Consider the following 27,267-nt stretch of genomic DNA (forward strand, 5'->3'; position numbering starts at 1 on the left):
TTGAGGTTGAAGGCCTTCCTGGTTGAGGGTCATTTTCAATTGACTGACAACCACTTTTAAATTATGAAACTCATTCATAACATTGCGTATGACCCAGATTATCATCTCTGTAAACTTGTTTCAGAAGTTGAAACATTTCTGTAAAAGTTTTCCCCAGTTTCATGCAAAATTTTATGTTTCGTTGATGTTCCTGAAAATCACACATTACAAAAACTGCTACTAACATTTAAACACATTACACCCAAATAAAAATAACACGAAAACTAAACAAGATATCAACAATCCAAGAACATGTGGTTATGAAGGAGGTTATGTGGAATACAATGCTGCTACATCACTAAATATTTCAGTTGGTGCATAATTAAAAATGTTCATATGTGACCTCTATATATAGACCTCTATATATATATAGTTCCATACTGCACATCAAGGAATTTGTATAAATTAAAACAAGTTTGGTAATTAAACATCAACAAAAACAAATAAATATTAACTAACTCATAATAAAAAATAATTTTAGACACAAAATTACAAATTCTAAGTAATATAAGACACTTTATTACAATAATACATTCACAAATAGTAAAATTATATATAGATATGAATAATACAATATAACTACTATCTCACTCCTATAAAACAAAACATATATACTTCTTGTTTCACTTTAACTTGGTTTTTTCAGTCTTATTATTAAATAATAACTGTATAATACATCATGATAGGATTTCTTTATCGTTTTTCTTGTTCTTTATTTCTTTTGTTCTTTAAGCAGCTAAAGCAGTTTTACCAGTTCCTAACCAATCTCTAGGATTTTTTAAAACTTCCATAAGTATACCTTCTTTGCTAGTTGGATCTGGTATATGCATGTACTCCCATCTCTTAAACAGAAAAAACAAAATAAACAAAAACTATTGGGTATCAGCATGATAAAATATTAAATTGGTATTAAACAGAATATTTTCTGAAGCTGTGTTCAAATTTTACATAAATAACAGATTGATGCCAAGTAAGTTTATTAATAAATATTATTTGTCCAAATAATGTACTTTAATAATATTAAAGTATATCAATATAAACTTCTAGAATGAGTTTTGTATCCATTCTAGATGTCTGGAAAATGGCATCATTACACGCCTATTCTAAAAAGACGTATTATTATTATTATAAGTAATGAATTTGGAAGATTTTTCGAGTCTGTTTATCAAGCTAAGATATTGGATACTAACCCTAAAGGTGACGGAATGGAATGGGATATTGAAATTCTGAAAGTCAATGTGACAATGTGATTACAGCAATTGGCAAGTTGAGACCAGTTGCAGGTGCTGGATATGATAATATTCCACCTTATATAATTAAAAGTTTATGTGAGTTTACAGCACTTGTTCTTACATATATTTATAATATGAGTACAGAGAATGGTATCTTTCTGGAAAGCTGGAAATTAGCAATAAATTCTCCTGTCCCGAAGAAAGGTGATTTGCGCATTGTTAATAATCATTTGCCAGTATTTGTACTGTGCATTACAGTCAAATTCTTGTAACTTGAATACCTATAACTCGAAAATTTCGACAACTTGAAATTTATTCTAATTCCCAGCTGTATTGTATCATACAAAATACTCCCAATTCGAACAAAACCCCTATAAGTCGAAGTAAAAAATTTGATTAATTTATTACAAAAAATAAAAAAAAACCCAAGTTTAACATTAGGCCTATAATACTGATTTTATTTTCAGTTCAGAAATATGAAACAAGCATGATTCTCTTCCATTACTATGTGATAACAAAAAAGGAAGAATCAACATACAGTAAAGAGGGAAGCGAAATCCTCCCTATTGTAAGAAGTATCGGTCAATGTGTCTTTATAACTGTTTTGGCTCATATGCACAGTTTTCATATGTTGAGTTTGTTTATGTATGTTTGTTTATGAGTTTGTTTGCTACTGTAAACAAGGGTGTTCTTATTCTGTTTCAGACAGGTTTAAAAACAGTCGCAATCAAAATTTACCTATCAATGGATCAAATTTACATGAAAAAGCCGAGTACTTGGTGAGAAAATTCAATTGTATGTATTTCAAAGCTAGTGTGTGTTGGTTTACTAAGTTTAGATAGGCATGGAATAATTTTTTTAAATGTTTGTGATGAAAGTGACAGTCTAAATGAAGAAGTTTGTAATATGTAGATAAACAGTGTGGTAAAATAAATTATGAGTATATACAACAAATTGGACATTTTTAACACTGACAAAACTGGACTGTTTTACAAATGTTTACCTGACAAAACTCTAACTTTTAAAGGTGATAAATGGCATGGTGGGAAACGAAGTAAAGACTGCGTCATGTTCTTTTAGGCGTGAACATGTCAGGGACAGAAAAGTTGAAACCTCTCTTAATTGGTAAATTGAAAAATCTGTTTTTTCGCTAGTTAAATCTTTGCCTATTCAGTACAAAGTCAATAGAAAAGCGTGGGTTACTAGTGAAATCTTCAAAAAACAGTTATTCAAATCGGATCTTATAATCAATTAAAAAATAGAGACTGTTCTATTTATCAACAACTGCCTGGCACAACCAAAATCATTTCCTCAGGAACTGTTATCGATAAAATGCATTTTCTTTCTACCAGATGTTACCTCTAAACTCCAACCAGTGGATCAGGGCATTATACAAAATTTTAAGCAAATGTTCAGAAAAAGGATTACAATGAAAATGTTACCAGAAATTAATCTTCTTCGATGAGCTGGATTTAAAAACTCACAACCCATTACTTTGTCAAAATGTCAACAAACTAGCAGTGAAAACCTTTGTTCTAGCAACAATGATGGTATTGATGATGATGATTATGATGATAATGAATGGCAGTAAGTTGCCGATGTTTTGCAAGTACCCAGCGATGTAACTTTTCAGGATTATATTTCTAAAGACGAAGATTTGGTAATAGCCAAATCTTCCCTTTGCTGACAAAGATATTGTAATCAATATGATTAACGCAAAGGCAAATAATAATGACACCATAGAGACTGATTCGGATAACGACAATGATGAACTACTATGTGTATCATCCCCAAACTTTAATGGGAGTTATGCATAATGTTGATTCTGTTTGACAATTCGTTGAGTCAAAAGATGATGTACCAGAATTGGTTTTTTCCTCAGTGGCAGATATAGAAAAATGGTTGACTATACTGCATCAGAATAAACATCAGGTAATTATCAACAATTTTTTTAATCAGTTTTAATTAAATTCATTTTTTTTGTTTTTTACAATAGAGCCAATTATTCTTCACTTTTTATTTTATTTTTTATAATTTTAGTACTGTTTTTATTTTATCTGAAGAACTTTTAAAAACACAATTCTTGAATTTAAAACGGAGTCATGGATTAATGTAAAGTATTTTCGTGTATATTTATTAGCCTACATTTTGTTTAGTGTCTTCCATGGTAATGAATACTCTTCAGGTAAGTTAAGCCTAACTTACTAATTACATACATATATATACTAACCAATAGTAATACTGTATAGTGTATTTATAATGCTGAATCATATCACGTAACAATAGCTCTGTGATATAATAAGATTGTATAAGGAAAAAATGCAATATTATCTTAAACAGAGCTGTAAATTTTACACTGAGTTTACAGTGGGTAGTAATTTCATAACATGTATGTTTCTCTAACTTGAATTTTCCATGTCAGGTTTTTTTTATTCCCTTGAATATTTGAGTTATAGGAATTCCACAGTACTTTTAAAGATTTGAGATTATCCACAGGCACTTGTAAGATAAACTCAGTGGTACCACTGATAACAGACTACATGGATTTATGAAAAAGGTCTACCATGACTAATTTGATTCAGCAGTTATAATATGTTGCCCATGAATTTAACAACAGAAAACAGATAGATACAGTTTATTTTGATTTTCTTAAGGCCTTTGATTCAGTTCTACATAGGATATTACTCAAAAAACTTGCTGGTTTCAGAACTAGTTGGTAAAAATGCTAGAATGGATATAATCTTACTTGAAAAGAAGAAAGTTTAGAATCAAGGTAATTGAGAGTTATCTGATAAATACAGTACTACCTCTGAGTACTGTCAGTATCCAATTTGGGACTGTTGTACCGTGATAGTTAAGAATAATATACTTTTGTTTGCTGATGACATTAAGACTTACAGTATCAACAATAATACTGCAGTCAAGAAAATATTATAAGGAAGATATAGATTGATTACAAAAATGGTCGACTGATAACAAAATGCCCCTAAACCTTGACAAAGCAGTCACAATGACATATCTAGGAAGAAGCTGACTATTAAACGTTGGTACTGGATTGCTAGTGAAAGTAGTTAGACACGTGACCAGTAAATGCGAGCTGGGTGTGCTTTTTGATGCCAAATTGTTGTTAGCTGGCCGTGTTGAAAATACTGTCTGTAAGGCCAGAAGAAATCTAGGACTATTTCTTTAGGTGGCAATACAATTTTGCACGGTAGATACTCTATTAAGATTATATAAAACCATTGTCAGACCCGTAGTTGGAGTACTGCTCCAGACTGTAGAATTACAATCATGACTGCACTATAAATATGGTAGAAGCAGTCCACAGATGATTGCTATTGGCACTGCTCGGTCAAGGTTTGTATGAAGGGGGGTCAATCGTATGAAGAAGATTACCGAACGTTGGATATTTTTACTTTACAAAAGAGAAGGGGTGAGTATAACATAACGCTTATACATAAAATTTTCAACAGTTATGTCGGTATTGATATTTCAAACTGGAATACGAGTCTCTAACATAAATGAAAGAAGAAGACTTCTTTGTTTATGAAAATACTGGAAGGCTGAGTCCACTTGAGAGATGTGTGTAAGATTTTAATATTATATATAGACAGAGTATATGGACAAATTTAATTAAAGACTGAATGAGTTCAAGAGGAGGCTACTTCATCAAATTTTATAAAGAGATTGAGTAGAAACTGGAAGAATAATTTATTTTTCATTATTTTAAATAAATGAATGTTAAAATTGTTGTGAAACATTGCATATTATTTTATTACAACTGTTGTTTTTAATTTTTGTAGGCAATGTTTTGGCCTTTTATCTGATAAATAAATTATTATTATTACTATTAATGTAAGAACTAACAAGAATAATATTTTTATACTCATACCAGCTTTTGACAACCATTACAAAAGCTATAAACAAGATAACAAATTTAAGGGCTTTTCCAAAACTGACTTTTGTGTTGAAAATAATTTGCTTCACTTAGCAATCTATAATAACACGCCCAACCACTGCCAAAGTGGTGGCAAACCAATTCTGTGAAAAATGGAATCTATCATTGTCTCCTTTTCAAATGGGTGGCATGATTTATTTCTAATAAATGAAAAGGTACAGCTCTTACCAAAATCTATGAATGAATGTGACATTTTATTATAATAAATTAATAAATATTTTGAAATAAAGAGAACCAGTTAATGAAAACTTGTTAACATATAGATTATGATATTCAACTTCATATAATATAAAATAGTAGAGAAATCATTTAAAAAAAAAAAAAGAAGTGACTGACTGATCGTACTTGATAGTAACTGATACTATACACTACTGGTATACTTATTGTTAGTATAATCGATATTTTAGAAGATTTGTGAAAATCTGATAGTGATAGTAGAAACAAATTTTAATGGAATGCATTAATCAACAAATGTAATCATCTCATATGTCTTTTAGTTCAATAAATATTTCTCAAAAAGCCAATAGTAAAAGCATTATGTTAGGAAAGGTTGATATGTTCAATTTAAAGAGATGTTTGTTTAATTAACATATTAGTTGTAAAATTAGCAAGTGAATATTCGGCTCTTTTGATTCCAATACCGATAAAACAGTCCTCAGATTTTTTGCTGCACATTATATTTACATTCTTATGAATACAATTGTGAATATATTGAAAAATATACACCTGGTTTTAAGGCCGCAACAGACCTTGGTAGTGTTTTTAGAACTTTTAATCTTATTAATCTTATTTTTAATCTCTTTTTAATCTTATTATGTATGATATATTTTATTTTGTATGCACGTTGTTATCTGAAGGAGAAAATTTCTGCAGTTGACTATTCAACCTATTACAGCCTATTACAACATTACACAGGTAATGCTATGGACTTTTTAACTCATCATTAACGTTATGGTTTATGACTATTCTCAAGGAATCAAATAGATCGTTAACAGTTTATATTTGAATCTGGGTTTAGCGACACCATTTATGATCAACCCATTTATGTATTAATAAATATATTTTGTAGTTAAACGTGCTTGTGCCACATCTGATGATTAATGTTTTACAAATTTGTGGTGCCTCAATTTTGACCTCAGGTACTTAAAAAAATATCTTTTTTAAAAAAGTACCCTTTTTTTGTTTTGTCAGTATTACAGGTTTTTTAAAATTGTAATTATCAAATATATGCTGATTATAGCAAGCTCTATAATACCAAAGTACTGAAACACAAATTGCATTTGTAACAGAATATTAACAAAATGGTATAAGTGGTCTCATCTTTTCACCTTTTTATAAAGTGATCTCACCTTATAAATTATTCAGTTAAAGATTAGACATAACAATAATAACAAGATAATGCAAAACAACTTACAGCATTCAATGGAAGTGACATTAATATACTTTCATATCTAGCTCCAGGAGTGTACAAACCAAACTTTGTTCCTCGATCATATATCAAATTAAATTCAACATAACGTCCTCGTCTCAATAATTGCCACTGCCGTTCATGGTATCCATAAGCATCATCTTTATGTTTCTTAACTGCAATACAGTAAAAAAGAATTTTTTAACATTTTCTTTGGAATATATAATTACTTATTAAATGTTAACAGTAAATGCTAATTTCTAGATTTAATTTTAATAGCGAGTTCATTTAATTAAAAACTTATAAAATTTTAATTTAATAATTCGTAAGCAAATAATAAACTTCACCAAAGATAAATAATCTACCTTAAAAAAAAAATGTAATTCAAAATTTACAAAGAAAGGAAACAATTCATACCAAACCTGAAAATAAGATCAGTACATTTCTCAAATTAAAAGTGCTCACAAACTTAATAGCTGGCAATTGAACTTAAGACCAGTTAAATGAACACAGTTAGTATACTGAACACCAAATAGCCAAAACATCAATATTTGTATGGAACTCTTTTAGATCCTTGAGAGTGAAAATTTGTAGTCATAAGAAGTACTTGAAAAATGAGCTAAGAAAAATGAAAGGCTACATTTCATGTTTATCTAAACAAATAAATGAGCAAACAACCAATTAAAAAAAAAAATATTAAAAGCAAAAAAAATCCTAATATTTCAATATCATCAATGATCTAACAGGCATATTCGTTAACATTAAAATAAAAAAGGATTTTGTATCTGTATTTCTTTTAACACTCTACTTAGCTGTAAGTAAATTTCTTTTATATTGGAAATATCAGTAATTGTCTTCTGTTCACTATAATTCATTAAATTATATGCATGATTAATTTCTTTAACCAATTTGCTTACTTTGTAATGTGAACATGTCCTGACAATTCTATGCAAAAAATATGGAGTATACCAGTCTTTGTTTAAATTCATATTTCCTGTTTTTTATGGCCACTGATTACAACTACAATAAATTTTCTTTGGACTACTGATTTTGTGGTAGCAATGCATGACTTATAAAGCTGTGACGTTATATTTCTTTACTGATAATAAAGCTAAATGAATCAAGTGAAATTAACAATTTCTTTTTAATTTTAAATTTTCTTTTTTGCTTATTAAAATGAATAAAAAACCTCTTTACTTTGTGTATTTAATTAAAAATTTTTATTAAAAAAAGAATTTGGGATTAAAACTCATAATTTAACCCCTTAACAGTTCTTTATTTTAGCAGAAAATCATATTATTGTCCTTTTTTTCACTAAAACTCTGTTATTTTGTCCATTTTTTAACATATTACAAATAGCTGGAAATAAAAATATGAATGAAAATTATATGAAAATAATAGTAAAATTATTAAAACTATAAAAGAAAACAAAGGAAAAATCAAAACAATGACAACAACAGCTGTTTAGAAGGATACAAAACAAGACATGTAGAATAGAAAACTGATATGCTTCTAGCGCTTCACCATTAAATTAAGAGTAAAAATGGAACTAGACTCACACACATTGCAGTAACTAGTCAAAAAACAGAATAATACAGGATAAATTATAATGACGAATTATTTCATCAGAGGCACTTTTCAGCAAAAATGTCGATGACGAGTTATTTCTTAGGGCAATTTTAAACAAGGCAGTTAATAACGAGTCTCATCAAAAACGGCTAAGGGGTTAAAATAAAATTGTATTTAATCTTGATCATTAAATAAAATTTTAAAATAAGAAAACATTCTGCAATGGTAAGCTTACTGCAATGGAATTTTTAAAATTAATTGTAGGCATAGAGTACATTACTCTTGAAAAAAAGGGATAGCATGCACTGGAAAAAGTTCATGAAGAGTTAAAATTATAATGATTTTTAGACATTACTTATTTCTATACACTATACTTATTTCTAAAAGATAAAATAATCTTGGTTTAAAGGATAAATATTTCCTTTAAAACTAGTGGTAATGTTTTAAAATTGAAAAAAAAAAATACTATGTAATATAAAAAAAATTGCAAAACAAAATAATTATGATTTATGATAATATTTCATAGTATATTTACAATACTGATTAAAAACTACTAATATTTATTACCTAAAGGTAAATAAGAAGGTATAACTGCATCAGCACATGAAGTGACAAAATTAAAACATTTTTCTTGAGATGGTGTATCAAGATCATCAAAAAATATTCCTCCAACTCCTCTTGATTCACCTGCAAAAATCAAAGTATTAATACTGTGCAAAATCTAGATTAATAATTAAATTTATTAGTGCAGTTCCAAAAATTATTTAAAAACAAAATAAATACTAAACCTTATGAAGAGTGGTTATTTTGACTGAAATAAAGATACAAATTTAATTAAGCCAATGTTACTGAAGTAAAGCAGCTAAAATATAGTGTAGGTCAAAAATATCTCATACTATTATGAATAAAGATTGAATATCTTAAATTACTTGAAAAATAATGGGAAATGTCAAGAAAGAGCTCACTCTCAAAAACAAGTACATCATCAATTTAATACAATATACATCAGAACAAATTTAGAAAAATGCAATAAATACTTCATTTAAAAGATTATTTTTTTAATGACATTTTACCAATACAAATTGGTTCACTGAAGTGAAGATTCAAAATCTTCAACCAATCATTGCTACCCTCTTCATAGATGACACAACTGTATCTACATATAAAGTAATTATTTAAGAAAACTTGAAAATTCTACATTAGCAGTTCAAAAAATTATTCACTGGATGAATTGTTAACTTTAAATATGGATAAAATTGATGACTGTGCTTCTATGATAGGTGTAAAATTCTTCATCAAATGGATAGAATTACCATTAATGATAATATTGGATAGGATTACAATTAATGATAACAATAATATTTCATTTGACTATAGTGGAAAATATCTGAGCATTTTTTTTATGAAAAATTTTTTCAGCACAATCAATCTTAATTAAAACAGGAAAAAATGTGCAAGCTCAATGAAAAGCAGTTCTAAGCCAGCATACTGTATGGAGTCTAAATCTTGATTGAATGGTGCTTGTAAAACTTTCACTACGAGGTGTTTTCTGAGCAATGCTAGATATATTAATAGTAATGTTTAAACAAAGGTGTCTCTGCAGGCCCAAAAACAATAAAGTTGTAAAATACTTCTGGAGGGTTCTGTAATTAACAATTCTATTTTTGTTATGATCCAATTATTCATGCTGTAATTGGATACAAACAACTTAACACTCAAATACAGTCTGAACAACACAATGCACTTTTTTCAGTAAGCAATATGTCTATCAGCAAAAATAAAAAAAAACTGTAAGACATTTGTGATTCCAGTAGTTATTGCATGAAGAAAACAATGCTTTGAAGCACAATTCCAAGAATATGTACATATATATATATCCCACTTTTTTACCTATTAAAAAACTAAATTCAACCACACATGTGATTGATTATATTTATATTTTTTTGAAAGTGTAGATTTTGGATGATCAAAGGATGGAAAACTGTCTTTCTTGCCTGTTATTGCTCATAAGAGTAAACTAAATGAATAATAGAAAATTTCACTTTAACTACAGTTCAATAGTTTTCAATTTAAATCTTTTCCCGGTTTTGAGAATGTTTTTCTTATTTTGTTTTACTCCAGTGGAATCCCACCAAGAATTCAAAAACACACCTCCTATCAGGATAATCCACAGATAAATCCTTTTTTTCTGTTAAGTAATTTAGTCGATATTCAAGCTCAATGCACTAACAGACGGATGTAATAGATATAAAAATAAGTTTAAACCTAAATAAAACTTAATAAAGAAAATTTTTATTTTGATGATTTAATTTATCCTAAATTATCATTCCGTTTATAGAAACTATAAGAAATTCAAACAGGCATTATACCATGGTCTTCCTTAGCCATAATATCACAGTTATTCTCAGCCATCAGTTAACTGATAATAATTATTTCTTTAGCTTTCTGTGAAATAGTAAACCTTTTAATTGACATCATCTAAGTTGTAGATGTATTTTGAAAAGTTTGGTAAAAGTGTATTATTAATAACATAACATGTGGAAGAAAATGAGAAGTTAACTATTTTGGGTAAGATCTCCCCTTCCTCAGATAATTGATCTCTTAAACTCCTCCAGAAGGACAGCCAAATAATGAATGTATGATGAGCTGTATGCCATTCTGAAGTATCCTTCACATTTACTTGCATATAACAGACTAATACCCATCAATATTAGTCACCTTTATAAATATTTTTTCTAATCAATGAAAAATATCAAGCCCAATTGAGATTCTAAATGAGAAAATTCTGGATAAAATACAATAATGCTAATACTTTGTCAAAGAAGTGGTCACAGTACTGCAAATTTTTATCATCTACATTATAGTTTCTTGTTTATGCATAAAAAAATAATAAAATATTTTAAAAGTTAACTATAATTATCACATTATTTTTATAAACATTACCTCTGTGCTTTATAACAAAATAATCATCACACCATGCTTTAAATTTTTGGTAATAACTCTTATCATGTTTATCACAAGCAGTTTTTAATGTTTGATGAAAATGTTTCGCATCATCCTCATTTAAATAATATGGAGTTAAATCTGTACCTCCTCCAAACCACCACTGTAAAACATTTGTAATAATCATAAATATATTTTTCTTATTCAACTTCTCAAAAGCATTATTACCTAAAATTTTTTAAAACTAATTATCTGATCACTAAAATGGTTTCATTTTAAATAATTTTTTTTTTGAATTCTAAATGCTGCTATAATATAAATATATACATGGAAGAGCTGCAATAATCTGAATGTTAACTATCAACATAATAACTCTGAACTTGATAATACTTAACTAAAATATAATAAAAATATTTTCTGGCCTAGATAATTAGATTACTTCACTCCATACTAACTTTATCTTGTGATTCAAAAAAAATTTCATCTTTTCTGTTAGCAGACAGTTTCTAAAACTATATAAAAAATTATAAAAATACAAGTAAGAACATGCAATCTACAGCATGAGATATGTATCACATATTTTATTATATACATTTTTACTCCCACTCTTCAGATATAGTTTACTAAAATTAAAAATGCAATCATTTACATCAACTGGAAAAAATTGAGGCACATTAAAAAAATTATTGATTCCTACTAGGTTGAATTATGTGGTGATAATATTATTATATTTTTTGATAAATAATATATACTACAAAATTCATGCCATTTCAGTATATTTATATTTATGCAATCAATTAAAAATAGAAATGTTAAATATTAAAAATGTTGTAAATTAAGAATACTGAAAATGCAATATCTATATTTTAACTAAATGAATCATGTAAATAATAAATAAATATCTTAAGTACTTTAGGCAATGGAAATTTTATGTTGTTTTGAGAAAAAACTGAACACTGCCATACTCAACTAAACTGGAAATATAATTATAAATCATTATAAATATAATTATTTGCCACAATTTCACAAATTTAAAAAAATTGCAAATATATTTGTTAAAAAAATTAATTTCAGGTACTTTTACATCTAGATGTGAGTGTTAATAACTTATCAACAATTTTTTATCTCCTAGGTGGTTTATTATTAATTATTAAGAATAATTTATCAATATTTATATACGTCAGTAAAATAAAATAGATAGCACAGTAATAAAATAAAAAGTAAATCAGTAAATCATGTGATTTGACAACACTATTCAAACTGGTTTGGCAAGTGTGGAGGAGACACAGTTACTCTGATCCTTCAACTTACTGTAAAGCATTAAGTTGCAAGTTAGTTGTAGACTGGATAGCAATGGGCTTTTTAAGGAATTTTTTTAAAACACTTATAATTTTATGACCACATTATAACTTTTAAAAACTGTTTAGTACTTATTACCTGTTCCATTAATCCAAGTAATCATACATTGGATACACAATTTTTAAAGTGCTGACTATACATTAAAGAAGAAGGTGGTGTTGTAAAAATATAAAAAAATACAGAAGAGTAGAGTGGAAGAGAGAAAGGCCATAGATTCCAAGCTAGTCTGCATGTTTCTTTTTAGTCATCTGAAGTCAGTATTCATAAAATTTTACATAAATATAATATATACCCACCTTTATATAATAAATTTATTCCATGGAGAATGCTTTGCAAAATGGAGAATCGTTTGGCAAATGCTTTTATGCTTATTAATTAAAACCAACAACTGGTAAAATAACTTATTGTTGTTTGACTGAAGTTTATTTCATTTTACGTGGTTTGTTTAACAAACAAATCTATGTTATTGGTTTTTCACAAACCCCACATACTTCATGAAAGATTACTTTCCTAGTTCCATAATTACTGTATAATGTGCAATCTCTCTCTTAGGAATTACTTACTTTTACAGAATGTGTAACAGTCACAAATAAAGAATGACTAGAATGTGTAACAGTAATATATAAAAGACCTTTTTACTATCTGAACTTGCTTGTCACCCCATCAGCAGAAAAACATTTTTTCAACAAGATAAAGCTACAAGCTACACCACATGAGCTTCCCCTCCCCTATGTTATCATATAGCATGGGAACATCATGTAGCCAGCCATGTCACCTGACCTTACAGCATGTGATTTTTTCCTTTTAGGAGTATTTGAAAGCTAAGAATTCAGTTCAACAGCACCCCATACCACAACTAAGGAGTATAACATCTAATTGCACTGAAAGATAAATGAAATTCCTATTTAGATAGTGCAAAACAAGCAATGACCTATGCAACAGATTTATTAGGAGCTTATAATCAAATGATGGTTATCTAAAACCATTATTTTTTTAAGAAATAGGATGTAGAGATATTTTAAGTGTCATGATAATTAAAATTTGTACTTACGTTTAAAAATTAAATAGACAAAAAACTTTATGGTTAATTATGTTTTTTTTTTGTATTTTTTTAAATCCCTAATTTAATGATATAACAGTGTTCTTATCTAAACTCATAAAAAAATGATTTTGAGATCAATGTCTCAATGGTATTTACAAATTCTATAAATTACTGCTAAAAGTGTTCAATAAATACTATGGACCATATTAATTTTAATTACATTTACACTTTTCTATGGTTAGAATTGAAGGTAATACTGAACACCATTTAGCGCATATATTCTAAACTAAATACTTATACTTTTGCTTTGTATGCTGGGCTAGAAAAGAATTAAATACTTTTATAAAGGGAAGCCAACAGATTGTAGACACCTAGACATATATAGAATTTTAAAGCTTTTGTGCTTTAGTGCTGTTTATGGCAATATTTTTTATTAACATCTAATCAACACAATTCTATAATATAGAACAAAATGTCTTCATAATGTATATATATATATATATAATACATCAACTGAGTTTCATTATGCTCTTCTATGGTACAGCATATTTTGCATCGTTATGTATTTATGGTATTATGTATTTTAAAATACACAGTGTATCTTGTGCCACTAGTCTGATTAAGATTTTACCAGGCTAATGGTGGAGCAGCACCTTTTTTTATAACAATCTCCTAACATGATCTGTGTAATGTGTAAGTGTGTACTGGTCTGAATCAAATATTTATTTCATGCAATGCAAATCAATAGTATTTACATTGTTATTAATTTAGTTTTGTATAATATTATTGTGTTCTGTATTAAATATTTTATTTTGGTTTTTATACTTTTTCTAGGAACAGTTTTTTTGCATAAATAATATTATGTTTTTTGTAGTCCTATAACTGTCAGTTGTTTCTGATGCACAGCTTCCACGTACAACTTAATTAAAAATATTTATCATTTTATCTAAATATAATATTTTTCATTTATCTACTTCAATGATTCTAACTGAAGTGCAAGTGCATGCCATATTTAATTTGCCTGGGTGTGGCGGTACTAGTGGCGATGGTCAACACTAACCAAAATAATGTAATTTCACAACTTAAATAGAATGAAATTCACTTGTACAGTCGACAGACTGATGTAACAGCAAGGCTTAATGCACCAGGTACCAAGTCGACCACGCAACCAAGTTCGAGACCCAGCCAAACCAAGCTACTTTTTTACATTTAAAATATTATTCATTTATTTAATTCTACAGCTCACCTGTGATGTCACAACTAACAGTTGAATATAACAGGACTTTTTGGAGAGGGGGTTTTGATTTTGGAAAAATATTTTTTGGAAATATTGTTATTTCCAATTGTTAAAAAATGTGCCTAAGAAAAATATGACGTTAATTAGACAAAATCTTGAGATACTGAGGGTAACCTTGTTCTACAGCCTCACCTCCTTGACCTTTTTAGTTGAAAATTTAATGGCATCAATGCCCTGTATATAGAAGTAAGTAATCTGACCAAGTTTGGTCAAAATCGGTACTGGAGATATAAGGTGATTTAGAGGCCAACACTGAACACACACATGTACATACAAACATTAAAATTTGATTGGATTTTGTTTTTTGAGTTTCCTTAGGTGTCAAAAAGTCAAGATCCTGTGAAAACCGCATACGCCCAAATTGGACTGATTATAGTACTTTTCCTTCTAGAGCTATAGCTCTGTTATAGCACTATCTAGATGACAAAGTAGAAAAATTACAATAGTTCTTTTATAATTTGAAATTATAAATTATATAGTATTTGTACTTTGTTTTTCATATACAATAAATGAATTGTTATTTACAAATATTGACAATATTTAGTACATAAAACAGAACAAAGAATAGTTTATTTATTATTTTCAACATAAATTAGAATGAATAAATTCATAATTGGATGTTTCCTGTTAACAATTAATTAGAATGTATTCCAATATTCTGTACAATTCTAAGTACAATTTCTGTTATATTTATTTGTTACAGACTTAACTGTAGCAGTGTTCTAATGGAGAAAAAGAAAGGTGTTTTACGCAAATAAAATTTTATACTTAGGATCTAAAAGTAAGATTTTTAAATTTCTTCAAATCTGTCAGACAATAACATAGTATAAACTGATGCTGTTGTTTTTTCACTGGTTATAAGCTAGTTAATATTTTTAGTAAGTTCTTTTTTCAACTTAGACAGCAACAGTTAATAAATTCCATTTATCTAATTTTGTAACCTATAAAAGGAAAGTGAAAGTATGCTATTAAGAAACTGATAAAAACTGAAAACAATGGTAGACTATCTAAATGACAAAATGAACTATTAACAAAAATTAAAAACAATACAGTAACATAATGTCACATAAAGCTTAGTGTTCTCTATGGTAATTAATCTGTTGATATTAACAATGAATAAAAATTAAAGGAGCATTACTTTAAATTTACCTGAACAGTAGTTGGTGAATCTTTAACTTCAAAATAACGATAATTAAAATGAATAGTTGGCACCATAGGATTTCGTGGATGAATAACAGCACTTACACCAGCAGCAAAAAATGGAAGCATCTCTCCCTCTTTAAAATGTTTACCCCTGAAAAGAACAAAAAAATTGTTCATACTGATACAAGGTCATTGGTATAAATGATATTAAACAGTACAATCAGGGATAGCAGAATGTCAGCGGGTACACTAGAAAAGAATTCCTGAAAACTTTTATTACCCAAGAGACAATCAATATTATCATCATTGTTTCTTCAAACTATGAAAATCTTCAACTATGTTCTACAAAAAGTACAAGACAGATTTTCATAATGTAGTACACAAAACATTTCAATCTTTAAATATATAATAAATAGTGTTCCAGATACAATTAAGAGCCTTTTTACCAAGTAATGAATTCATTACATTAAAAGTCTAAATAAAAAGGGCATTCTAGAGGGACTCCCCACACTAACAATGTCACATAACCTAAACAGATAAGATAATCTATCTTGTAAAATAAATTATATAATGGTCTTTTTTGAAATGTCTCCAGTAACTTGTATGTACAAGCATACTTATGATTGTCGTTAATATTAATTACTTATGACTGGGTTCTTATTCAAACAGATTTTCTTCTGTTATTGGGGTTATTAAAATGCTATCCTTTGTATCAAATGCAATTGCTCTGATCAATTTTTTTTTACAGTATAACTTTGCTTTATACACATTTAGTTGTTATACAGGTCTGGTAGACGTGCAATGTCATTATTTCAACTAGCTGGGAAGTTAACTCAAAAGAGAATGCAGTATGTTACTTTCAGCAATGCAAAATCTTATATTGGCAAAAAAATGTGATCTAGCTATCAAATAGTTATGTTGTCAAGTTCACAGTCTGATTGTTGGCAACACAATAGAACACCCTGCAGAACGGAAATCGGTCTACATAAGGGAATGTAGCTAGAGCATTATAAGTTATTGTTCTTGCATTATATATTTATCGCTGGAAGCATAATGTAGGCTGGATTTATCCTATCCAGTGGATGTTTAGGGGTGCTTGCACAGAAATGTATGAATTTCTTGAATGATGTGCTGGACCAGTCTGTAGAAACATTTAGAGGCGACCAAAGCCAGCATTCTCCCTGGCACAATCATTATATCTGATAGATGGAGGCCATATGGGGAATACAAAGTATTTCTGAAACGCAGTGTAATTCAGTGAATTTTGTTGATCTATTACGAATGATCATACTCAAGGGCTGAATTTTTCTGGGCTGCTGCAAAACATAGGAACAATTGTGGATTCAGGATAAACAGGATAATGATAGATTCCTATTTATGTGAATTTATATGGAGAGTCCATCACAGGATTGTAAATCTGCATTAACAATTGTTACTAGATGTAATGGTATATATCCCATCTAACCAACAGGCAGGTGATATCTTTGATTATGGCATTCGTAATAGTTTTAAAAGTTGTGAGGAGATTCCAAACAAAAGATTCTACATAGGATAAAACGATAAAAATATAAATAATTTAAAAATAAATACATTAATTACCAAGAGCATATAAAGAACAACATGCAAAAATGAAAAAGTTTTTATTTTGACCATACCATTAACCAAAACTAAGCCGATTTTGTGTGCCAGTTTAAACCTCAGATACAATGCAGCAAAAAAAAAGTAACTGTCCAACCATTTGGCTGGAATAATTAACAATAACTGTGAGAAAACATTGAACAGGAAGTGTTACAAAATAAAATAAAGAAGAGTCTACATCCATATTATCAAATAAATACAATAAATGCATAAAATAAGGAGTGCAAATAAATAAAGATAATAAAAATAGAATCAGTACAAAATAGAACATTAATTGGAAGGTGTAAACTGAAATAATTAGAGTATATATTATATGTACTAAATATGAATATATATTAGTTTTCTCAATGAATTATTTTCCCCTGCTGAACAATGTACGTAATAATAATTTATATTGTTTATCCTGGATTTTCTTATTGAAGTGAGCCATTAAAACATTTGAGATAAAAATGTCACTAGTCTTAGAGATACTTTTTCTGAGAATAATGATGTTCACCATACTTTCTGCAGTGAACAAAGAGAATATATAATTTGTAGGACTAGATGTTACCTTAATTTAAATGGAATTGGTATATCAGCATGCTTATGCACGATAGTATTCATGGCTTAGTGAAAAAGGAAATGGGAAACTGAAACAGAAGCGAACAATGGTAGAGAAGTTGGCTAACAATCATTGAAATGTTGGAATATAGATGTTCTTAAACATCTATATTCCAACATTTTTTCTTTTTTGTTATTAACAATCCAAATCCTTTAAAAATCCTATACAGCTAACTTAATGATTTATGTAACAAGATTTTCTAATACTTGCATAGGTATTTAGAGAGATTTTGTATCATATTACAAACTGCTCTATGAATTCCTCCTGGTTTCATTTTTGTTATTTACAGATATATGGAAAATATTTCACAAAAAATATTGTATTGAAAACTAACCTTGATTTCATTTGTGTCACAGCAGCACTTGGTAAAGTACCAGAAACTACTGAGATATTGACACCAGCTTTTTCAAATATTCTACCATCTTGCATAACACATGTGATACCACCGCCTCCTTCTTTTCTTAACCATCTATCAACAATAAATTTTGTCTCTTTATCTTCCTCAGCTTCTAAGGCACGACAGAATTCAGCCTAAAATTAGAAATTAAAAAATATCTTATACATAAAACATTCATAGATCTATTTATCTAATTTACTTTATTAATTTAAAAAAAAAATATTTATTAGTATTCCTTTTAAAATTGCATTATCTACTTTAAATTAATGAAATGAATGATCGATTATGTATTAAGTAAGCTGAAAACCAAACACAAACAAGTCCAAAAAAGATATTAATGATTACTCAATCATTAATCAATATTCATAAAAACACATTTAACGTTGGGCAATAAATAACAGCTATTAATAAAAAATGTATTTAAAATCTGAAAGATACTTTCATCAAGCTATAGGTTGGAAATGCATTGAAGCGAGTTCACAATAATGTTTTTGTACTCAACTTTAGAGAACATCTTAGGCATTTTCTAACATAATCTTTATTATTTCTTTTTTCAACTACGTTTCTGTTTCTATTTGTAAATCAAACTCACAATTTTATAGGAAGATAAAAATAAAATGAGAATAGACAAATGGATTTCTCTGATTACCTTCATCAGTACTAAATAAAGACCTAAATATCAACATAGAGAAAAAAGTTATTTACAATTTTAATAATGTTAATGTTTTTAATTTTAATAATTTTAAATAATGTTAAGACAAGCTGAAAAACAGAAAAAAGTGAAATGAAGATGCATCCTATCCTCATTTTTTTTAAATTATACATGCAAGCAATAATAAAAAAACTACAAAAAAATTTGAGAACATATCCTGGGATAAAAAGTAAAATTTTTTCGATCCGTGGATGATATTTTATTTGAAATTAGGAATAAGTGGGAAATAGTGAATGGTTTGGATTTATAGCTGGTGAAGAAATTAAATTTGAAAGAAAACAAGAATAAAAAAAAGTAATGAAATAAAATAGAAAGAAAGTAAATGAAAAATTAAATATTACAGTAGGAAAAACTGGAAAATTTATTTCTTTATTAAAATTACAAACAATGGTTAGAGAAAAGAAGATATCAAAATAGATAATAAATAATTGGAGAGCTACATAAACAGATTCATAATTTAAAAAATTCTTAAAATTTTTATATTAAGTATACTGTTTCGCAACGGTAAAATAAACATGGACAACTGAGAAGCCTCAAAAACAAGGTAAGACAGAAGCTTTTGAGAAGTGTTACAGATTAATAAGAAATGGAGAAAAAAGGGAAGTTATAGAATTTGTAAGGAGGAAATCTTATAAAAATAACAAAGACTATATAAATCCTTACTAATTAATATTGTAGTTGGATTTTTATAATTTTGAATTGGAATGTAAGGTGTAAGAGGCAATAGAATTGCTCTCTCTTTAAATATAATAATGTTTATTATCTATAAACTCACTATGATAAATACAATAAAGGTGCCATTTGCAGCCTGAATATTACTTGCATTTCATTGTTTTGATATTTTGATGATCAAGTTATCAGTTAGAAAATAAGGCCATAGAAACCCACTTTATTCCTAACTTTTTAGTAAACCTAACACGAACACGGTTCATGGCAGCATCTGGTATGTTTCTGCACTGCAGATACAGAATAATTTCTTTATAAGTTCGGAAATTTTTGAGAATATTTTAATACTAATACAGATTTCTTTTTTCATTTATTTTCAGAAGTTAGGATCACTGTATTTTTATACTGGCTGTTGATGTAACTGTAGTTTATTGATCTGATAAAACTTTAGATCAAATTTCAGAAGCTGCTTTCTCCTAAAAACTACTTTGCATGTTGTAGTCAACTTTCACATAATCATACTGATTCAATTTGAGACCCAAAATAGTCCTCATATTGGTTTTCAGGTAGTTGTGAGTATCATGGATTTAATAGTTTCCATGATTTAACAATAGTTTTTGAAGCACCTTTGGACTTCTTTGGAGTATAAAATTAAATGTGAAGATTTGTACACTTAACTGTCTGTTAAGTGTACAAATCTTACTTTACTGACCTCATACTTTCATTCTTTGCTGACCTCCATGGCGTGAGTGGTAATGTCTCAGCCTTTCACCCAGAGGTCCTGGGTTCGAATCCCGATCAGGCATGGCATTTTCACACACACTACAAATCATACATCTCTTCCTCTGAAGCAATACTTAACTAACTGTGAACCCAGAGGTTAAAAAAAAAAAAACAGTTCATACTTATTGTATTTAACAATCCATATTTATTGTATCTAGAAACAATGTCTAAATACATATCTAATGCAAACAACCAACAAAAAACTGTTTTTTTAGCATGAGAACAATTTCAATCTTGTGTAATTACTATCAAATGCAAATGAGATATGTCTGCTGAGTAACTATAACTGTCTGCCGAGATATTTTGACTTTCCAATAATGGTTTCAAATAACAATGATTGATGTGTGGTACTGGTATATTTTCATGTGTACACCATCTCTTGTGGAATAAAAAAAATTACTCATTTAAGGTATGATACATTCAAGATTTCATGTTAGTTTAGCAGGGAAGTAAAGAAATGATACTGGATACTGTTGCCAAATGGCTTCGACGGCTTGTAATTTATAACCTTATGGTAGCCCTAAAAAGGGCTATTCTTTATGTTAGCTCTGAGAAGAGCTGTTGGGTCTGGAAGCTGATCTCCGGTGAAGTCGGGGAGTTTTGGCTAGTCCATTGAAATCAGACCAGGCTTCCCCTCAGTAGCAGTTGGGTCTCTCCACTACAGCATGACAGTGGTGGCCCCCAGAGCCCAGCAGTGTTGGGTCGAGCTCAGCTGTCTTTTGCCGGCACAGCCGAGGCGTTTCTCCTTGAGCAATCCCATGCTGGACCGGCTCCTGCTGCTGAGTCCACCGGCCAGAGCGATTGAAGCCCAGAAAGCTGGAGCAGGAAGGTAGCATCAGCGTTCAGCGGCTCCCTCGGTGGCCTGGCCAGGCCTGTTGCTCCAGCAGGGATGTTGGCTGGGAGGTCCTACATTGAGGTGGTCAGGGAACTTCTTCTTGGTCTTCTCCAGGTGATGGTTGACGATGAATTAAAAATTCCTCTCATGCATGCTCTTTTATTGGAGCAGCATCGCTAAGGTGGGAGAACTGCGCAACAGGAGTGACGCTTATACCAGCGCATATGTATACTGTGGTCCTGCTGACATCTGAGCTGCTACCATTGTCGTCCACCAATATTAAGTTAGGCATAAATGTAGTAACAATACATAATAGTAAAAGAGTAATTAAAAAATACAATAAAAAAAAATCTCACCTGTATTCTCATAATCATTAACTCCATCTTTGTTTTCATATCATTACGATTAGCATTTAATTCCTTAACATCAGTAATTGGTTCAGCCATAAAGGTTTTTATATTAATTGGTGCAGGTGCCATAGATACTTTATTTTGGTTTATGCTATAAATAAGTACTCCTGAGCCAACTAATGCAGTACCTAAACACCTATAAAACAAAGAACCAACTTATCAGATAAAATATACTAAATAAAATATTTATATATTCTTTTCTGCATACTGTGTGGGCATATGTTTATGTCAAGAAAAAACAAAAAGTTACATGTTTCACATACAAGATTCAGAATATTAACTTATAATCTTTAATGTTTTGTTTAAAGATAATGTTATCAGAAATGTTTCCCAATTTTTTCTATAAATACTATTATTCTATTTTGTTATTTTGACAGACTAATAGCATTTTTTCAGTATAAGGTTTTTTTACCTGAGGGTATTACTACTACCTAATTGTAGATGTGTTATTGATAGAATGCTTAATAAAAGTACAAACAGTTTTTCTGTTATTTATTTTCATTTTCTTTTATAACATACTTCCAAATATCTTTCTTTGCTATAATCCCACTATAGAATTTGGAAACTATAGTTTCCTAAAATTGTGATTATCTAATCTTGGTTGTGAAATAATTTCAGCTTAAATTTTAAAAGGATTTACAATACCATGGTTAGTTAAAAAGTATAATGAAATTAAACAAAAATCATTATTTCTATTTATATCTATAAGTATAAAATGCCGTACACTTATTTTCAACATGATTCCTGCCACTTCTATCCAATAAATCAATCTTTTAACATCCTCCTGGAACAAACTTTCCAGTATGGCACACAGACAATTTTTCACTGCATCCACGATATCTTCCATTAAAACAAAAACGATTCCCTTTAAACTCTTCTTACAGTGGGCGAAAGTGATGAAAACTGCTTGGAGCTAGATCAGGACGGTGTGATTTAGCAGCTCAAAACAGAAATTTTGAAGGCCAAGGAATGTTTTGTTGAGTATGAGGTCAAGTGTTATTCTGAGGAAAAACACAATTTTTGAAAGTTTATGTGTCTTTTGGACTTGATTTTTTACTTTCAGTGATTGTGGTAGCTCACAATCATTTTCACTATTTACCGTTTCACCTTTAGATATGATGTGAATACAAACAAACCTTCCATGTCCCAGAATATCTTCATCATATACTCTCTTGTAGACATGTTGTTTTTTTAATTTTTTGTTGTAGGAGATGTAAAATGTTTCCAGATTAAATTTTGTTGCTTAGTCTTCAGGTTCAGAGTAATAAACCCAAGACTTTGTGATTTGTTACAGAAATTAGTATCTTTTATCTTCATAATGCTTCAAAGCTTCTGGATATTTTAAATAATTCTCTTTGTTCATATCTGTTACTTGAGATGGAACTTTTGAGCACAACTTGTTTAAAGAATTGTAGATGATTGAAAATGCAGAGAGCCATGACTTATATTTAATTCATCTCTTTACAGATCTTGCTATAATTAACACAATTCTCTCCATATTGCTGCTTCATTCTACTAATAATCTCTGCTGATTTAAAAGTCTGTTAATGCCCATCAGGGCTAGGAACAGGGTATGGTGACCAGTATTGTCATAAGGTGGGTGTCTTCCCCTACAGGTGTAGGGATGCTGATTTGATACTTTCTGGATTGAAAGAATGTAAGCACTCAATTTAAACTGAATTTTAAAACCAATTTAAATAATGATATATAAAATGTGTATCATTTATGGCTGAAAATATTGATATACTGACAACATACAGAAAATATTATTTGAATATTACAAATTTATATCAAAAATATTGATATACATTGTATATAAATATTTTTAGCCATATAAGACATGTAGTTCAAATTTGGCAACTAAGTAATTAGTGCATATTTTATTACTTGTGGTAATTTTTTTTTCTGAAAATGTCAAAACAAAGGATTTGCATTAAAAATGGAATAAAGTGGTGAATTTCTTATAAAACAATTTTGGTGAGGATGTTATGTCAACACCAAGTATTATCTTCATCACCAAGAAGGTGATGAAGATAAAAAAATTTATTGATATTCTAATACATCAACAACTGATGAAAATGTTGACAAAATAAAGAGCATTGTGATCAACTGTTGAATTACTATTAGAGGAGTTATTAGACAAGTGGGAATTTCTTATGGCTCATGTGAAATAATTTTGATTGACATTTTGGGTATGAAATGAGGAGCATCAAAATTTGTTCCAAAAGTATTGAATATTCTAGAGAAGCCAATATCATACAGCAATTGCAATCTGACATCATTGGTGAGTCAGAATAATTCAAACCTCATTTGACAAAATGCAGCTGCTGGTTATGATATTGAAATAAAGAATAAATATCCCAATGTAATCTTCCTGAAGAATCAAGAGCAAAAATAGCACACTGATCAAATAAGATCTCATTACTATATATACTTTTTTTTTCATATACTTTTGTGTCATCCATTATGAATTCTTACCACACGGTTATACAGACAACTAACAGTATTAGCAGTTTTTCACAATCTGCATGCAATCCAAGGAAAACAACCACAAATATGGTCATACTTCATTAATAATTCATGATTATTTAGCCAAAAATAGCACTATTCTGAGCCTACAAGTTTACCAGGTGGAAGCTGCAACTTTTTCTTGTTGTAACTGGTTAAGAGAAATAAAAAAAAACAATGATTTGCGATGTTAGATGAAATAGGGAAAAGATTGCTAAATGAACTTAAGATTATATTATAAAATGCTTTTCACAAATGTTTTGAGAAAACAATTTGCTGGTACAGTGTCACATCTCTGGAGGCCTACTTTGAGAGAACAATATCAGAAAAGAGGAATAAGTAAATTTTGTTTTAATACAAATTAAAATTCTCTTTTATTTTTTGATCACACTTCCTATTAATTACAATGTAAGTGTGTGTTGAAGCCTGCCATGTTGAAGGAATCTAAGAAGCAACTCTACGGCACAAAATTCCCACTACATATATTGACATGAACATGATATTACAAGATATTATAATGTACATTTATATAAATACATTGTTAATATATATTTTCAATTATGGTGACCATCTAACCAATAAACATTTTAAGCTAAAGGTCATAACTACGTGAACATTTAGGTTAGTTATAAAACAAAATTCTGCTTTTACTTTTACTACCAAGTCCACTGGCAGAAATATGCTGAAACCTCCCTATAACCTATATTAACATGTCTACATACACATCACACAATAAAATGCATACATAATTTACCATTTTTGTAAATCAGTTGAATGATGTCATGATCAGATATTTCATAATAAGCTGTACTATTTGTGATACTTAAAAACAACTAGTAACAAACAAAAAATAATAACTAAAATTGGTGATATATTAAAATCAATTAACAGGTACTTAAAAGGGGAGCAAACAAAATTACATTTCATTAAACATAATTTTGTTTAGAGATATATCCTTATGTGCAATGTTATTAAATGGGGTGATAGGTGAAAAAATACCAAATTACCCACCACCTGTTCTAATTTTAATCAAATCAGCTCTATAATTCTATATCAATAAATCTGGGCATAGAACCAATCTACAAATTCCAAAAAATAAAATTCACTTGTTACTGCTAAAGACTAAAGTTTAATTACTAACACAACATATTAGGAAACATTGGAAAACTGTTAACATTCATGTTAACAAAAAACGTTCCCTACAAATACAATTGCAGTATCATAAAATATTCTAACAAGTTGGCCTAACATAACGGAATTATTATAAAACATAACTTTAGTTTGAATTTAATTTAGAAGTGTCATGAAACAGTCACACTTTTGGAATCAAATTCAATGTAAGTACCAAAGTGGCAAATAAACACAGTAAATTAAAAACCTTATACTTTAAATCCAACAAGCTCAAAAACAAAATTTTGTTTTAATACTTTATTCAAAACTTACAGTAAGTTACATTTTGTTCTGCACTAACCTGTACACATTATTTCCTTTCGATTTCTGATAAAAATTAAACAAGCTTAGAGCCTGTACATATTTGTAACAAGATTTTAAAAACATTATACAAATGTATAACTTTAGTTAAAATACTGGTAAGAAAATCAAGTACGAGAGCCACTTATTGGCATGAAAACGAATAAACAGCAATTATGACGATTACGCTAAATCGTACATTTTAACACGTTACGTCCTATAACCTCAAACTCTGAGAAATGAGATGTCACGTACACAACATACACCTAAAATGATTCATTTTACAGTCTTACATAAGTACAGTTTTTTAAACCACAGAAAAAATATAGCCAGTGCTTAAAATCACTGCCTCACACGACTTTTGTTGAAATAACTGATTTCATTCTTTTAAATTGAAAATTATTTAGGTTGCGAAATATTATATACACTTTTAACAATCGATTATCTTTTACCTTTGATTATTAATTAAGAGAATATTTGCCGAAATGAAAGAAATGTACGTTAGTATTTCGAAAATTACGATTCAAAACATCGCTGTTTATTTAGGTTAGTGTCAACATTACCACAATGTTAGGTTATTTCAACAATATTTTTTTGTTAATTATAACAAATGATACATTTCAATAAATCTGTGTAAAATTAAATGATTGAATTAGGATTAACAAGTTATAAACAAAATAAGTAACTTTTATTAAACACGTTTTTTGTTGTTAGATTACTACAATTCCATCATGGCCTACATCAACGAATCGAGTTTACTATCAGCTGTTTAAGCACAGGGAACCGGTATGTATTGATTTAGTATTTCTCCGTCGTAAGAAAAGTAGGTCTCTTTAAAATGAAACCTTATCCTTACGTGACCGATAAAATTATAAATCATTAACTTCGATATAATTTTACATTAAAAGTTTCCTGTATATGAAGTTAAGTTTTTAAAATCGAAGTAGAACTCTGACAGTCGCAGTTCGTATCATCCAGATCCCTGTGCTTTCCCATAGTTCTCTGCTGCAGTATTTGCGGGCAATAGCAGCAGACGTCCGATTTGAGTTGTGCGATTTGGAATGTGGTGACGAGGCACCGTGCCAGTAATGATTATTCTGTAATTAAATGGATAATTGTGATTAAGAAATGAAGAAATTTACCTTTAAAGGTGTATTGGATGGTTTCCGGTCTTCTGTGAGCCAGCAGCCAAGACCCGACCAAGAAATTGTCGAAACGTTACGACCGGAACACTTCCAAGTTTCTAAGGTAGGCTGT

General features: G+C 29.1%; 1 protein-coding gene across 2 annotated transcripts; it reads right to left on the reverse strand.

The window, feature by feature from the left end:
• Positions 1-528: 528 nt before the first annotated feature.
• Positions 529-26,748, reverse strand: Coprox (oxygen-dependent coproporphyrinogen-III oxidase). 2 transcript variants are annotated; one of them, XM_075370974.1, is made up of 8 exons: positions 26,463-26,748; positions 21,979-22,168; positions 18,564-18,760; positions 15,997-16,141; positions 11,150-11,312; positions 8,774-8,893; positions 6,644-6,813; positions 529-881 (listed from the first exon to the last, which is right to left on the reverse strand). In XM_075370974.1, the coding sequence occupies exons 2-8, from the start codon at positions 22,099-22,101 to the stop codon at positions 768-770; spliced, it is 1,032 nt and encodes a 343-aa protein (XP_075227089.1). In that variant the 5' UTR covers positions 22,102-22,168; positions 26,463-26,748; the 3' UTR covers positions 529-767. The 2 variants fall into 2 exon arrangements, with proteins under 2 accessions (XP_075227089.1, XP_075227088.1); XM_075370973.1 differs by lacking the exon at positions 26,463-26,748 and adding an exon at positions 26,012-26,429.
• Positions 26,749-27,267: the final 519 nt, after the last annotated feature.

Source organism: Lycorma delicatula, chromosome 7 (assembly GCF_047948215.1).
Source record: "Lycorma delicatula isolate Av1 chromosome 7, ASM4794821v1, whole genome shotgun sequence".
In the NCBI taxonomy this organism is placed as follows: Eukaryota; Metazoa; Arthropoda; class Insecta; order Hemiptera; family Fulgoridae; genus Lycorma; species Lycorma delicatula.

Coding starts and splice junctions, on each gene's coding strand:
- Coprox (XM_075370973.1), bottom strand. CDS start 26,097: ATGTTTTTAAAATCTTGTTACAAATATGTACAGGCTCTAAGCTTGTTT. Junction 16,142..18,563: donor GTGACACAAATGAAATCAAG/GTTAGTTTTCAA, acceptor TGTTCTTTTCAG/GGGTAAACATTTTAAAGAGG. Junction 882..6,643: donor TGTCACTTCCATTGAATGCT/GTAAGTTGTTTT, acceptor TTTCTGTTTAAG/AGATGGGAGTACATGCATAT.